Genomic DNA, 17,157 nt, shown 5'->3' with positions numbered 1-17,157 from the left:
CAAAAGAAAGCACATGGCCACCAGCATCCAAAACATCATCAATAAGATAAACTCCTTTCTTTGAAAGGAAATATGCCTTCCTAGGTTCACGTAGAGCCAAGGGTACATCAAAAGCCTTTGACCAATGAATACTCTCAAGGCCAAACGAAGAAGATTGCGCATTAAGCCTGGGATTCCAAAAAAGATATTGCGTAACCTGTTTCCAGGCAAAAATTAACCTAGATGAAAGAGGGCAGCCGACAATTTTTCCATTAAAATGGCTAAAAATTGCATCCCAATACGTAACAGTCCACTTTCCAAAAGCAGGTGAAGACATAGACATACACATATGACCCAACATAATAGCCCATGGCTGGCGCTGTTGTACAAATTCCAACAGCAAAGTGGATTTACGAGCAAGCACATGAAAATGAATATTCAATATGTTCAAGCCACCATGTATCTTTGGAGAACACATCTTTAGCATTGACAAAAGACGAAGACCCTTTTTACGATGTTGAGTTTTCCACACAATTGTCATTGCCAGAGACATAAACCGATCTATATCAGCTTTCCTCCACATAATCAATGGAAGAAAGAACTGTATGTAAGCCATTACAATAGCCTGCACTATCCTGAGACGTACATGAAGAGGCCAAGTGGAAAGCTGCCAATAATCAATTTTGCGATTCAATTTTAGCATAACCCATTGAATCATTTGTGAAGATGACAGCTGCCAACCCAAAGGGTAACCCAAATGACGAACGATATGTCCACCAAGAGGTATTCCACCGGGCCACAATACATGATGCCATTGCTGTACATTAAGCGCAAGCAAGGTAGACTTACGGAAGTTTACTTTTAAACCAGCAGCCAAACCAAGAAGTTCCAAAGCCTCCATTAATCTCTGAAGATCTTGTTGCGTATTCTTGGGCATAAAAAAAGAATCATCAGCATAAGCCTGAGCCAGGAAAGTATGCCCAGCAGGAAGCTGTAAGCCATGCAATTCATCAGTAGCTTGCAAAAAATCCAAGTAGCAAAGAAAAGGATGTGTGGCAATAGCAAACAACAAGGAACCGAGCGGACAACCCTGGCGAACTAAACGTCCCAATTTCCAAGAATCTGATAGAGAAGAGCTCAAAATCAAAGAAGCATCACTCTCATTATAGAGCCAATACACAATATTTTGCCACTTTGCACCGAAACCAAGATTACTCATAGTCATAGCTATATAGTCCCAATAAGATCAAACACACACTTTCTTTGTAAAACTAGTTGAAATTGCATTATATCATAAATGTACAAAAGGGTTTGACATCAGGAGGATGTACAAACCCTAGAACTTAAAAACAGCAGTAAAAAAGTTCTATGCTTGATCAGGGCAGTGCTCAAGAAAAGAGCCTATGCCCTATCCATCAGAAACAGTAAAAGAAAAGCTGAACACAAGAAACATCCAAATCTCCCTCATGCACGGCATCATATAAGGACTGCCGCAACGAGGCTCGGAAGAACTCATAAGGATGCTGAAGGTGAATTCAGATATGTATGATTTCGCTGTAGCCAGAGGGTCCATAAGGCCCAGTATCTGATCCAATGGAAGAAAAGAGAATACTATGACAAAGAAGCTGATAAGGTGCCAAACATCCAGAAAGACTTGTAGAACCTGTGTGCAGGAAATCTGAGAGATAAAAAATAGGAGATCTTGTCCAGAAGGTTTCTGGAATATGAACAAGACCACAATAAATGCGGAACACTCTCAGTAGTATGATGACATCTTGGACAAATAGGAGAGGCAATCCTTCTTTGAGCCAATTTCACTCCCACTGGAAAAATACCGACAATGCATCTCCAGAGAAAGAGTCTCTGTTTCAATGGCATTTTCAACTTCCATATCAATGTCAGTTTTGCTTTCCACCAAGCTAAAGACTTATCCAGATGCCAAAGAGAATTAGCATGTTGAGCAATCCATGGAGGAGGTAATATCAATCGATAAGCCTGTATAGAAGTCAATAGATGCAAAGATTGAGAGGACAATCTTGAACCTAAAGACTGAAGATGCCAATCTTGAAGCCTGTCTCTTACATCCAATGTTGGAATCGGAATGAAAGGATGTAAGAGATCTGCAATAGCTTTCCATATAGATCTATGATGCATCCCAAGATTGTATTGTTGGCATGCTGCCGGAAAAGAAAGAATTTGACCCGTAGTATCCACTACGTCGTCAATGAACCAGATGCCCAATTTCATAAGATTGTAAGCTCTGATTGGTTGTTGTACAGCAAGGGGAGAGTAAAAAACAACACTCCAATGTATGCTTTCCATTCGAAGCGAGGAAGCTATAGAAGCAAGATGGGGAGACCATTTGATGCGAGAGAGCACTTTCTTCCAATCCTGAATCAAGCAAGTAGAAAATGGACAACCAGGGATGTTACCTTGAAATTTGCCAAGCACTACTTCCGATGGATCAACCAACCAGCGACCATAAGCATTTGTGCGCATCCGACCACACAGAATTGCCAACATGATAGACCAAGGCTGCTCTTGTTGAAAAAAGGTTTTGAGCATAGTGATCTTTCTTGCCAACACATGAAATTTGATGTTTATAATATTCAAACCGCCATGCATTTTTGGCGAGCAAAGCAGGTCCATTTTGAGCAACCTTAAAGCTTTTTTATGAAGCTTAGTTTTCCAAAAAATCTCCATGGCTTGAGAAATAAAAGAAGAAAGATCTCGAGAGGACCAATGTAAGAGAGGAAGGTAGAATTGGACATAAGCCAAAACAATGGACTGAACAATTCGAAGCCGTACATGTAATGGCCAAGTAGAGATCTTCCAATATTCTAATTTGTCCTTAATTTTGTTTAGCACCCCAGATATTTGTTGCTTATTTCTGATTTTCCAGCCAATGGGATAGCCCAAGTGTCTTACTATGTTTTCCGGATAAATAATCTAGCCAGGCCATAGGATAGCATGCCAGTCACAATGCTTGAGAGGTAAGAGTTTTGATTTCTGAAAATTAATTTTTAAACCAGCTGCCAACCCAAAATCTGAAAGAGTATCCATCAATAGACGAAGCTCCAAAGGACTGTTCTTTGGCATGAAGAATGAATCATCTGCATAAGCCTGTGCAATGAAAGGCCGTGAACCAGAAATCTGAAGCCCCTCTAACTGTCTAGTATCAACCAGATGATCCATGTAAAGAAGCAAAGGATGCGAAGCAATAGCATAGAACAGAGCACTGAGAGGGCATCCCTGTCGAACTGATCGTTCTAGAGTCCAAGACTCAAACAAATGTTTCCCTATAAAGCATTGAGCAGTGGAATCTGAGTAAAGCCAATATATGACATTAACTAGCTTTGGCCCAAAACCAAGTTTAGACATGATTTGAGAAACATAATCCCATTGCACCGTATCAAATGCCTTTGCCACATCCACCTACATGACCAAGACATCTTGAGCAGAGTATTTTGCATATTCCATTGCAATGAGAGTATTGGAGATATTATCATGTATATGCCTTCTTGGAACAAAACCATATTGTCTGGGATGAAGTCCATCATGAAGGATATCCTTTATCCGGTGTACCAACATTTTAGCAATAAGTTTATATATAACAGGCATCAAAGTGATAGGCCTCCAGTCATCCATTATTTCAGACAGAGGTTTTGTGGGCAGAAGCTTAACCAGACCATGCTTCCAAGCTGAGGGAAGATGTTGATGCTGCCAGGCTACATTAACGAGCTTCAAGATTGGACCCTTCAATTCAGCCCAAAAGGCTACAAAAAATTCAACTGTCAAACCATCCCAACCTGGGGATTTATGTTTACCCAAATGCTTGAGGGCTTCATCCAATTCTGTATCTGAAAAGGACATTTCCAGCATTGAAGCTTTATGCAAAGAAACAATAGGAGAAACAAGCTCAATAAATCTGCTCCGAGCCAATGCAGCCTGAGATGTAGAAGAAGATGGTAGAGAAAAAAGAAGCCGAAAATGATCCAGACATTGTTTTTCTAGCTGAGATAAAGTCTGGGTCCAAAGACCATCCGATTTCCTGACTCTCATGATAGATTGACTTTTTTCTGTACGTGTGTAAGTTTCGAAAGAAAGATTTCGAGGAGCAGCCCTTATCTAGCATAGGTTTAACTCTAGCCCTTGTCTGCCATTTGGAAAGCTTGCGTTTATCATTAGCATCAATTATGGAAGAAGCACAAGACAATGAATTCTGTTCAGAAGCAGAAAGAGACCTTTGATGGCTAATCTGTACCAAGGACTGCTTGTATGATTTTGCCCACTGGATATGCTGTCTGGTTTCTGCCATGTACCATCTTCCATATTCCTTAATGACATTTTGAATACGATGTACAAAGGAGTTCCAAGCAAAATCTAGATCCTCCTGAGCATGAGATAACAATGGCTTACAAGCCAATCTGATCATTTGCTGGAATTTTTCATGAGAAAGATATAATTGATTAACCTGCAAGTGTCTGACTAAAGAGAGCTGAATGTCGTCCAGAGGCATACCAAAAGAAAGGTTGAGCCAAAGTGGAGTATGATCAGATAGTTGTTGAGAATAATCAGTCCACATTTGACATGTATAATCATCATATTGCTGAGCATGAATAAGATGCCATCTATCAAGCCTGGCCCAATATTCTGTAAAAGCATTATGATGATAAGTGAATCCCAAAACCGAAGGATGAGTTGCTGTCCATAAATCTGCAGTATGAAGAGAAGAAATCATATGTTCCCATCGCTGGATTTCAGAGGGAATCATATGGGATTTATGTGTGGTATTGTCCTTCCAGTGAGGGGAATTATTAAAATCACCACAAGGTAGAGCATTTGAAGACCAAGGATATTGGTTAATGGAGTCCCACATTTGAGCTCTGGAAGCTGAAATTTGAGAGGCATACAAGGAGCCTATTTCAAAAATCTCTCCATTGATCATGCATTGGATAATCATCCATCGACCACAAGGATCATTAAATGCTACACAGGGCTGCAGATCATGTCTGGCTAAAATGCACAGCCCAGAGAATTGTCCAGATCCTGCATAAAATATATCATAGCCTGAAAAGAACCCATGCTGGCCAGCAAAAGAATGCTGATTATGCTCTTGCAGACACACAACATCAGGATGAGTATTGTTTATATAATGCCATAAGAGCCTCCATTTATGCTGATTGCAGAGGCCCTGTATATTATAAGAAAAACATTTAAGAGAAGTACGCATGAAAATATGTACAAGAGATGAGCGGTCCTCAAAGAGAAAGGGAGGCATCACGCCTCTGCCATTGCCACAGGGTCTTGCTGACCCTCAAAATCCAATTCCCTGACTAAATCATCTTCTTCACAAAGTGGAATACCCTTCTTAACTGCATTGACCCATGCTTTTGAGATGGGGCTGTCCGAAGAGGTAGAAGGTTGACCAGGAGATGGAGCAGAAGCATCCCAATTGCGAGATTGGAGAGGTCTTTGTTTGAGAGGCACCGTCTTTTTTGCATTCTGCCAACCCTCGTGAGAAGATGAATTATTTTCCACTAGCTTGCTTTTTCCTTTATCCTTGTTTTGGGCTAAATTGGCTTGGTTCCCTATAGGAACTTAAGGCTTTGCTCCTTTAGCTTCAATCTTTTCCACATAAGTCTTTTGACCTCCTTTATTAGATGGCGGAGGAATGGCAGCTGGAGGAGGCGGATGAAGGATTGAGGGACTAGATGCCCGAACTTGTGACAAGAGAAACAAGCTCCAGCAAAAATGCCCCATTTCAAAGTGAAATATTTCTTTCCCAAATTAACACCCTCAATCTCAACTGCAATAGAAGAGGGGGTTGGTCTATCAGTATCCCATAAGATGCAAAAACGATTTTTGTTACCTGTGGGACGAGGGGGACAGATCACTTGTCCCAATGTCATCGCTAAGCCTGGAAGCTGTGTTCTCATGTAATCTGGGAAATCAACGACTTCAACCCATATAGGGCAGTGATGTTTGATGAGATTTTGATAATCCTTATTAGGAGACCAGGGCATGATGTGCACCATTTGACGACCAAAAAATAAAGGGGACATTTCCAGCATCTTTTGTTTTGTCGATGCATCCAAGAGATGAACTTCATAAAATCCTCTGGAGGCAAAATAGACTCCTTCTACATAACATCCACCTAGGAGAGAATTCACCCATTGTCCCACATCATTAGCCGAGGGTATTTTACCTGGAAAAAAGATGATGACTGCAGTTTGAGAGAGCTTCTTCAGAGGATGCACAAGAGAAGGCAACTTCATCTTGTAAGTGAGTTCCGGAGCAGGTAGTATCCATTCTCTTCTACTTTGTTGAAAATCCTCATTCAACATGTCAAACACATAGGAAGCATCTTCAGATGAAGGAGCTATGGGGGGCAGAGATTCCCTTGATTGTCTTTTAGGTTCAAGAGAAAGAGCTCTCTTGACATAATACTTGCTTGATTCTGCCATCGAGACTATTCGATTCAGCAGGAAGACACAGATCAGGAGCCAGGCGAGCCAGGCGAGCAGGTCGCGACAATCTAACCAATAAGATCACACACACACACACACACACACACACACACACACACACACACGTGTTAATAAATACATAAAACAAGGGCAACCCGCAAACAACCAAATGCAACTTGGAGTACACACATATGAGAAGCTTGTACATTCATAGACCACTAAAAGTAAGTGGATCCATGGTTAACAAACTGACATAGAATCAGATCCCGAGGAGTATAAAAAAATCTTAGATACTGACAACCTTACCTCGAGGCGCGTTTGTAATCCAGCCAAGCGCCGTTCCCCTTGTTCTAATTTGGCCTGAGCATCTTTGGATTCTCGTTCCTAGACAAAAAAACATTTTGTTAACAACAAACCAACAGCCAAGGGCTTTTCAGTTCTACAGTAAAATATGCATATGTCAACTTCAGACCTTAGTTGCAATGCTTGACAAGAATTCTTCCCTCAGAGCATCCTGTCGAGCCTGTGCCTGCTTGCTTGTGCGTTCACACATGGCAGAAGCCATCTCCAATGTGGTGCGAGACTCCTCTAAGGCAGCATCATGCTTTCTCTTCCATTCTGCTGCCTCTTCTTTTGCTGAGTCCGACTGCTCCCGTGCGGCAGCAAGCCTTCCCTCTGCAGCACTACAGTGACTCTGAAGAGCTCCAATCTCTACACTCAGTTTCTCTTCCCCTGCATTGCGCTCAGATACAACCAATTCATACCGGCTTCTCCAGTCAGATGCCTCTTTCCTGAAGACATCTAGCTGGTGCAAATCTGCATTAAATCTCTCCTCCATCCCATTGTGTGTCTTTTGAAGAGCCATGTATCGTGCAGCAGCAGCACCTTCAAAAGACTTGCTGTCAGCAACAATGGACTCGTATCTCCTTTTCCACTCTTCTTCATCTCTTTTGGCACCATCTAGCTGCTTCTCTGTGCTTTCCAGTTTATCATCAAGAGACCGGTACTTCATCTGCACAGCAGTATTTTCTGCTGCACTCTGGTGATTCAATCTCTTAGTTATACCCAATAATGGCCCTTCTAGACTGCCACAGAAAAAAAGTAGCAACTCATGTTAAAGGTGGTGAGAAAATCCCTACTTATGAGCTCTGATACCTATGCATAATCCGAGGCTTCACACACCTTCCTATCAGGCAGCATGTAAACTAGATGAGACAATTAAAATTTAAAAGACTTGATAAGGTCAGACCTGTTCTGGAGGAATTTCAGAAATTTCTTCCACTTAGCAGGACCATGCGTAGTTTGATCATATTCAGCCACAAGGCTGTTGAGCACCTGTACAGAAAACCAAAAGTACCTGCATCAGATGTTCTAGACCATATAGGGATCAGATTCGAGAGTAAACACACCAGATCAATGTAGAGCATATGTTATAACAGGCTCATCTTCTAGAACATGCAAGAGCAAGGAGCATTTGTTCCTTAGTTCCAGCAATGGTGCCATCAGCAAGAAACCATACAAGAAATCAAAAGCAAGGAGATAGCAGTCCAACCACCACGGCAGGCACTTCTATCCACACTTCGAGATCCACTTCCAGAAGCACATGGGCATACTAGGACATGGCCAGAGAGGCAGACATAAATCGGTCTTATTAAGTGCCTAAGATGGCGGCTGTGATGACATACTAACCATAGGAACAGCCCACACTCTATGCACTGTTCGCCGCTTGCTTCACTTCGCTGTTCCTGTTCGCTTCGGCCTCTGTGCGTAGCCGCCCTCTCTATTTGCCACTGGCGCCCACTACTGCTGGCGCTATGCTGGCCCGCCTGCATGTCCGGTGGAGAGTGAGGAGCATTATGTATGCAAATGCAGAGCATATACAGCCATCAGAGAGAGATATCCCATTTTATTCAGAGAGCCACATTCCCACGCCAGATATTTGAGGCAGCAGACCAGCGCATACTGGGGAGATTCATTCTAGGCATACAGCGTCACAGAGAGACATCATTACAGGCTCGGACAGCTCCAGAGGGGGGACGACAAACACAGATTACTACATTTTTTCAGAGATCCACCCCACTCCCAGCCCCTACACAGCAAGGAATTACTCTCCAGAGAGCAAAGACACTCAGAGCCCACAAGAGACAAGAGGACACCTCGCTTTCGGACACCACGCCTATACCAGAGAGAGATCAGAGCTCAGTTTCACAGAGAGGGTGCGGAGTGACTGGCTTGCTTCAGAGCAGACCTAGGCATGTTCTTCAGGGAGCTGTGGACACCCCCTTCATTGATGTATACCATTCTATACCCCCCCATTATGGTACAAGATGGAGCTAGCTAGGTTGCATATCATGATTGTATACTCCATGCATATAGCTTTGCATTCTCCTAGTAGTAGAGCTCCATCACCTCCCCCACTCATTGTACTTATTGCACACCCAGATTCAGCTTTTTAGTTCATTACTTTTTCATTTTGTTGGGATGACAGAGGATACCCCACACAAGTACACTGATTTGTCTCATAGGCCGAGTTCGGTCTTTTGGAAGACGTTAATAAAATCTTTCTTTCTTTCTTTCTTTCTTTCTTTCTTTCTGAACGAGTGTTGTTTGTTGAAGGAGTGAATCAGCTTTAAATACGACTGCACTGCCAAACAAAGGGTTGCAGTCTGTTCATTCAACACATTTATAGTTGTCCACCTTGTTGGGAAAATTCAATGTAAAAGAGTGTGCGAGTAGGGGCATGTGAACCACCCTGGGATGTCACTGAGTATGACTTGGCATCCTTATCATATCATGTACTTTGGGCTATATAATAGCCACCCCTATGTGTATATGAATATAAGATTGAGCAAGATGTATGTAGCCCTAAAGTCTCCCGTGTTTTAGCTTAGGGTTAATGTTTTTGTAATCTTGCTTATGTCTAAGCTCTTGCGTGTTTCCCCTCTCTAATCCCTGCAAACCCTAATCTACTCTCCCCCCTAACCCTAATCCAACAGTGGTATCACAACTGCCTTCTGTCTCTCCTGTTAACAACTATCCCTGCCAGCAGCTACCCCGTAGCTACTCCTGTCAACGTCAAGCTCAGTCCCCTTCCTGTGGTTCACCTCGTAGCCCACGACAGTTCCAAAAAACAGCGGCCACTTTCGTCTCACGGCACCATCCGCAGCCAACGGCTATGCGTGCACATAGCCCCCGGTTTCGTCATCGCCTCGTACGCACAGCCCCGGTCAAGGTTGCCCAAAGCCCATCGGCAGCAATGAAGCACCGGTGGGGCTTTTCGCTGGGCACTCGTACCGCCCACCGCCTCCGACGGATCACTTTCTCCGCTCCGCCCAACCGCTCGCGGGGGGAGGGGGCGCGGGGGGCGGGCACTCAACCCTCGCCCACTGGCCGTCAACAATTTCCTTGCGCTTCCGGTCTCCGTATGGTCTGCATCTCGTGCCATGTGGGCCCTAGGCTTCAGTCCCCGGATCCAGCCATCTGCTTATCCCTGGGCCCTCTCTTCCCGCCCTTACAACGCCCACACACTTGCTAGTCTCCTGCTTCCCTTCTTGTTCCGTTTCCCTCCTACCGCCAGTCTTCCAGAGAGAGCTAATCTTGGGGATCTTGCAAAATTGAAGGCTCAATCAAAATTCCATCTATTGGGTAAGAATCAAAGCCAATCACTACACAGATTTCGGGATTTTCTTATTTTCTTGGAATTTTTCTGAGTAAAATTTTGGGGTTTTTTGAAATTGATTCTATGTGACATTCATTGATAATTGGGCATTTTGTCAAAGGCATTTTGTGAGAATCGAAGCCATTCACTCAAACATTTTGGGGCTTTTCTCATTTCTACAAAAATTGAAAGCCAATTAGGTGATCAATTTTGGGGCTTCTGCCATTGTTTGCATATTCAGCCATCTAGAAGCCTTTCTATGAAATTTTGGGTTTTTTCTGTACACTGAATTTTGGTGCAAATTTATGGCTTTTGTCCAAATTTGGCGCTTTTCATAATTGGGGCCATTTATGCAAATTGGGGCTTTTGTTATGCCATTGAGTGTTAATTGGGCATCTAATGTTGGGAATTTTGGAGAATTAAAGCCATTTAACAGAATTTTGGGGCTTTTCTCATTGTGTGGGATTTTATGATCAGATTTTGGGCATCTTGTGAGAACACTGAGTCAGCCAATTGAAGCTCTTGAACTATGCTTCATAAACTGGGGACTTCAAGCCATTAGTGTTTCCATAAAATTTGGGGGTTTTCTGTTTTCTGTGGGGTTCTTATGTCCAATCAGGGATTTCTGTTTGTATTTGGGGCTTTTATGTTTTTGTGTTTATGCTATATCCAGTGGGGTTTCTTTTTATGTTGTCTACACTTCTAGTTGGTATTTCCCATTTACGTGTCTGTGATGGAGCAGTCAGTCATTCACACTTGGTTTTAGTTGGGTCTCCATCCCTCACCTCTCGGCTTCGAGATTCATTTAACGGGAGGGTTCCATTCATTCATCCTCAACTCGGCTTCGAGGATTCCGTTGAAGACCATCCTATTGGTGTTTGTTTGTGTAGCATGACATCCTGGAGCTACCATCATTTCTGTCATCAGGTATGAGTTTCTGGTGGGCCCGTGCAGGCCATTTTTATAACTCATGAATCCTTTCCAATGAGGGAGGGTTTGTTGGGAAAATTCAATGTAAAAGAGTGTGTGTGAGTATGGATTATGTAAGCAGGGATATCACTGACTATGACTTGGCATCCTCATCTTATCATGTACTTTGGGCTAGATAATAGCCACCCCTATGTGTATATGAATATAAGATGCAGCCCTCAAAGTGTCTCATGTTTTAGCGTAGGGTTAATATGAATCCAAGAACATGCCCAAATTCACCTTTTAGGAACGTGCATGTTATACACTCATGGTAGTCAACCCACAAGACTATCTAACTATCAACTCCATTATGCATAGTATGGACTAGATACTACGACATCCCCACTAATGTCATCAGTGCCCAATAGTGGGTGTAGAACTCTGTATCAAGATATGCTCTCACGCACGCACTCCACACACCCACACACACACATAAGAGCATATATTCACACAAAGCCCTTTGAACTGAGTTTCTGTCAAACCTCCGGAGATGCAGGGCAGACTCAACCATAATGAAACCTAGCACTAAGGGAAGTAGCAAATAGAAAGAATTAGTACAGCAAATAAGTAGTTGATAGGCCAAATGCACCGCTAAAGATAGAAAGAATAAGCGGCCGCAACTTGGACGAAAACTTCACAATGTGAAATCTACATGTTCGCTAATACGGCTACATTATATACCTAGATGAATCCAAGAACATGCCCAAATTCTTGCTTACGTCTAAGCCCTTGTGTGTTGGCCCTCTCTAATCCCGGCAAACCCTAATCTACTCTCCCCACTAACCCTAATCCAACACACCTGCAGTAATTTGGCAGTGACATTATCATATTGCCGACTAAGTACATGGTTGCCATGCAGATTTTGTCAGAAAATAGACAACTGAGTATGTAACAAGATCTCCACCAAGAAGATATTGCTAAAGAACAAGCAGTTACAATGATCTTCTCTCTCCACCTGCCCTGGCTCACGCCCTTCAGTTGATGGATGAACTCCTCACAGTGTGCCACCAATGACTCTAGGTGGATTCCATCAAGATGAAGAAGAAAGAGTTTGACAAGACTTACAAATTTGAGATTGATACTCTTGTGTCCACATACATGCCCAAGCTTTGCCAGTGTATACAAGAGGACGGCAATCCCCTAGTCTAGCAAACATGCAAGACATCAGACTATCTCAGGACTGTCTCCCCAAGGAGCTCAACATGGAGATGCCCAACACATCCAAGCACACTAAACGCAATACCATCTCTCATTGTGAACTCGATGTGGATATGTCGAAGTCAATGCTCCTCAAAATCTCTCCACCAACTAGAGAATCTCTCCATGCATGCACCCATATACAATCTACTCCAAACCGTCCGATGAGACTAACTCCATGTCCTCCTCAAGTACAGTCTTCCAGTACCTCGGTCAACACATGCCCTCAGTCATCAATGGAACTTCTGATCAAATGTACCTTGGAACTTGTAGAAGAAGGGACAAAACCATGTGGGTAATCCCATGCTCCAGGAGTGTCACACATTTCCATTGAAACTTCCACTTCGAGGTATCCGCATCCAATCAACCATGTAGGTAGTGATAAACAACTCTCATACTCTGAATACCATTGCTGCCCAGACCTCCACCACAGACAAACCCATTTTGATCAGTCTAGGAAGCCAACACATGACTGATCCATGTGCAACCGATAGCAATCTGAGGTCATCTCCCTCTAGGCCCAACAGAGGTGTTACCACCTCACATCTTCCCAGCTCCCAGTATGCATCCCCAACCTGCCAGTGAAGGAATTATAAAATAGGACCCTGTAAAATCTTTCTGACTCTGTACCAAGGACTCACAGTTCCCCTCTTGATCTCACCATCTGCCAATGACGCTGTCAAACTGTTTCTTCGAAATACCATATTCCGACATGCCAGAATCTCAGAAAACACCAACCTCTCTGCCCAAGCAAAAAATAAGCCATCCAGTTCCTATACACAAAACCAGAATATTACAGCATCTCGAGGTCTGCACACTGCTCTTGTATTATAACTCTGGTAGCTCTGATCACACTCATTATCATCTACACACCACTGACTCCAATGGTCACCAAGCAATGCATACACCTATCACACCACACACTAAGTGCACAATCTCTGACCATCTCCCAAACGAGCTCTGGAGATGCCCAACAGCACACTAAATCCAAGAGATTTGTTTAAAGCTTTGGCTAGCCTGCAACATTTATCAAGAGCGTATGTACCACATGGGTTGCTCGATTGAAGGGTCATAAAAGCCATGTTGTCCCTCTTATTGACGGAAGAAAACCAAGTGCAAGCCAATTCAGAAGCCTCAGCATTGCTCTCTTAGCTACCAATCGATGCAAGCCTCTACATTACAATACTTACCCCTATGGGTTGCTAGATTGAAGGGTCATAAAAGCCATGTTGTCCCTCTTATTAAGGGAAGAAGACCAACTGCAAGCCAATTCAGAAGTTGCTTTCTTAGCTACCAATCGATGCAAGCCTCTACATTACAATACTTGCCCCTTATGCACAGATTTTTGCATGAAACATTTAAATGGTGGATCTCTGCTGACATGTGCATGTGGCCTGAATCAAAAATTAATCCCCAACGCTGAGGGCCTACATTTAAGACCTTGAATCGCCCAACACAAAATATATCTTTGTCCCAGTTGGCCCCATTCATCCAATAAAACATAGTTACCATAATAATCAGCACAAATATCAACACTCATGTCAAGTGGCACCAATTTTTCCCCTAAAAAAGAGTAGCATGAGTTTTTCTTTCCCTTGTCCTTCTCAAACTCTTGCCCAATAACTTGATGAATGAATCCAATCTGGCCCTCATCTAGACTACATACAATGACCTCTTCAAACCGGAAATAATTACATAACAGCATGTGAGCGGCATCTGCATTTCAAGTGTACTCTATGAATCTAATTATGAGCATAATAACACAACACGCCCAAGTATCTCAACTCTTTTACCTCAAGTGCATGACCAAGCGTTGTGTCTGAAGATTGACAAACCGCCCAGAATTTTTCATCCATTTTCTCTACCGCTTTTATGCACTTCATTTCTGCTTCTATGGCAATCCTATGCATATTTTCCTGGTAAGTTAAATTTGAGAGGCATTAAACAGATTTAAAAAAATCTCTTGATAGCAGTTAAGTGCATTAGCAAAAGGGTGGCAAAAAGCATAACAGATTGAAGCCCAAATGCTACCTCAAAGTTTCGCTTGAAAGCTGCAAGGAGCAATTTCTCGAATTTTTGCCTCGCACCACCAGTTCCAACAGCCTCGTTATTATAGACACTTAAAGCATCTTCCACAGCATCTTCATGCAGTGTCTGCACTGCTTCCTATATTGTTCAGAATAACAAAGACAGGAAATGTAATTGACCTAAGTAGAGGACACCTGGAATTGTTTTATTAAGAAAATGCAAAGAACACAGAAAAGAAAAGAATAAGTAGCAGATCAGACCTCATCTCTCACCACAGACTTGTTGAATGCTTGGGTGTATGCCTCCATAGCTGTGTCAAAAGCACGCCTACACTCACTTTCTTCTACATTCTATCAGAAGAAAGAAATACACAGTCAGCATTTTTACCAAAATCAATTCCCATAAAATCTCTAACATAAAGCCACAAATATATTCATTGGCAATAATCCAACATGAACCCACAGCTAAATGAAAATTTCCTATATAGATTTTATAAGAAGAATCATTACGGGTGAAGTCCACAATGTGCTACTTTGTTCAAGATCCCATGGATTGTGCATGCACGTGCACACTTGCATTGGAGTGTCATGCGCATGTGTGAGTGGGTGGCTGTGGGTGTGCCATGTGCATGTGCATGTGTATGTTATGTTATCACATGCATCAGTTGTCAGGTGCATGTGACAAGACAGCAGCGAACAAGTAGTAAGGTAGAATATGGTAATAAGGGTTTAGCAGATGTTTGTGAGCTCTCACAGAAGGGGCGCAATTGATTAAGAGAATGTAAGTGTAGGTTAGGGTTTGCACACAGGTGTTGGGTATTCGGAGTTTCTTGTGTGTGAACACTCCCTCTGAGTGTTAGTGTGTGAACACCTCCTAGAGGTGAAAGTAGCCACTAGAGTGTGATGTCATTAGTTTAGCCAAGTGTCATTGCCCCATGAGCAGAGTGTTGAGAAAGATAAGGCATTCGGCCTATAAAAGCATTGTACCTTGTGAATTTTAAAATATCAATCTAAGCAATACATTGTACGTGCAATACAGTCATCATTACAGAGAGGAGGCCCGCTTGTCGGTGCGCGGCCCATGAGACCTTTCGATTCACGGTGTGGAATTGCAACGGAGCCCTTAGAACAGATGTAGGATACTTTGAGGATACTTTCAGACACAGTCATATTGCTATGTATACGGAGACCCATCAGTGCATAAACAAGAGGCTTCCTGACGTCCGGGGTTATAGATGGGAATCAGTTTTCCGCCCTCAGCCACACACAATGGGAGGTACCAGAGGATCTGGAGGAGTCGCAATACTTTACAGGGAGGAGCTTCGTGACAAAATACATGTGGTACATAGAGAAGCAGATGTGAGGTACAGGTGGGTCCGAATATGCAGAGGGGGGCTCTGCGAGCTATATGTGGCGGTATGCTACTTTCCCCCAGCCCACTCCAGGTTTGCACCATCAAGAGAGTCGCCCTATATACCACTATATGATGATATCATGAGGTTTGCCAGCATGGGAGACATATAACTATTGGGAGACTTTAATGCACGTACAGGCACAGAGCAGACAGAGTTGTATGATACTCAAGAGGCTATGTACCGGGAGATCACGGCAGAGGATGTAGGGTTGCAAAGATCAGCACAGGATGAGGGGGAGATTATAGATTATGGCAGGCATTTTCTCACTCGGGAGTGCACATGGGTTGGTCATATACAATGGCTTATCGAGGTGGCAAGGATCAGATGCTCTCACACATTGGAACTCTAAAGGGGGAGCGAGCACAATGGACTGCTTGATGGGATCTCCTTCATTGATACCTAATGTGCGGGGTTTCACGATTTCTACTAGGCCCTTTGGCATAACAGCTGATCATGCATACCTGAGTTTCACACTAGTAGGTAGATCCCCGAGAGATGGGCCAGCCACTCATCTACCTAGGTACCCGAGATATCAGTTTACACGTGAGACAGTTGGGGTTTATCGGGATGCAGTATTTGATGGCTTGTTCGCTTTAGACCCGCATAGCCCTCCGGACGAGATCACGAGAGGATTGGCAGGTGTACTACATGCATCCGCCTCATATGCGTTTCCCTGCACTATTATCCCTTCCATCCACCCCCGCAGAACTGCCCCACACAACAGTTGCTATGATGAGGAGTGTCATGAGACACGAGCACAACTACAGCGTGAGATTGCCATTGGGTCTCACACGCATAGACAGGCCAGGATGATCTTTCGGTGCCTTGTGCGAAGGAAGAAACCAGCCTATCTGGCTAAGCTAGAGGAGGAGATCTACCAACTCTTCCTGGGGAAGGACAGCAAGAGGGCATGGAAGATGTTTCAAGAGAGACAGCCTGGTACTCCGATTAATGCACCTGAGGCATGGCATACTTATGCTAGAGAGCTATATGATGCACCAGGACAACCCCCCACCCCCCTCCACTGGGAGCTAGACCGGCTAGCAACACCTTTTTTACTATGCGGATGGAGCTAGATACGATAGACAGGTTACAGAATGAAAAGGCACATCATCATGATGGGCTAGTTGGAGAGCACTTCTCATATGCACGAGACACTTTGGCTCCGCTCATCGTACATGTGTTTAATCATGCCATTTGTGAGGGTTTTCCCGACAAGCTGGACAGAGCATATCATTGTACCACTCTTTAAGAGTAGGAACCCCATGGTACCAGGCAACTACCAAACGATCATGATTGGTCATTACTTGGCCAAATTATATGGCTCTATATTGGAGTCAGAGCTGAGCCGATGGGCAGAGAGGCATGGTCATCGAGCACATGGACAGGCTGGCTTCAGGGAGGAAAGGATTTACTACCTTGGATCACATACTGACACTTCG

General features: G+C 43.5%; 1 protein-coding gene across 4 annotated transcripts in view; it reads right to left on the bottom strand.

Annotated features, from left to right (window-relative positions):
* LOC147615983 (uncharacterized) overlaps positions 1-17,157 on the bottom strand; it is a 143,286-nt gene that overhangs the window by 62,137 nt on the left and 63,992 nt on the right. For all 4 annotated transcript variants that reach the window (XM_086778611.1, XM_086778612.1, XM_086778613.1 and 1 more), the window contains 6 exons: positions 14,562-14,651; positions 14,305-14,439; positions 14,067-14,189; positions 7,699-7,784; positions 6,922-7,534; positions 6,756-6,833 (listed from right to left, as the gene is read on the bottom strand). In XM_086778611.1, coding sequence (XP_086634737.1) covers positions 6,756-6,833; positions 6,922-7,534; positions 7,699-7,784; positions 14,067-14,189; positions 14,305-14,439; positions 14,562-14,651 — 1,125 coding nt within the window. The remainder of the gene's footprint in view (positions 1-6,755; positions 6,834-6,921; positions 7,535-7,698; positions 7,785-14,066; positions 14,190-14,304; positions 14,440-14,561; positions 14,652-17,157) is intronic.

Source organism: Cibotium barometz, chromosome 39 (assembly GCF_041138505.1).
Source record: "Cibotium barometz isolate CiBa-2024 chromosome 39, ASM4113850v1, whole genome shotgun sequence".
NCBI lineage: Eukaryota > Viridiplantae > Streptophyta > Polypodiopsida > Cyatheales > Cibotiaceae > Cibotium > Cibotium barometz.
Note: the sequence above shows the minus strand (reverse complement) of the source record. Positions and strands in the feature narration are given on the sequence as shown.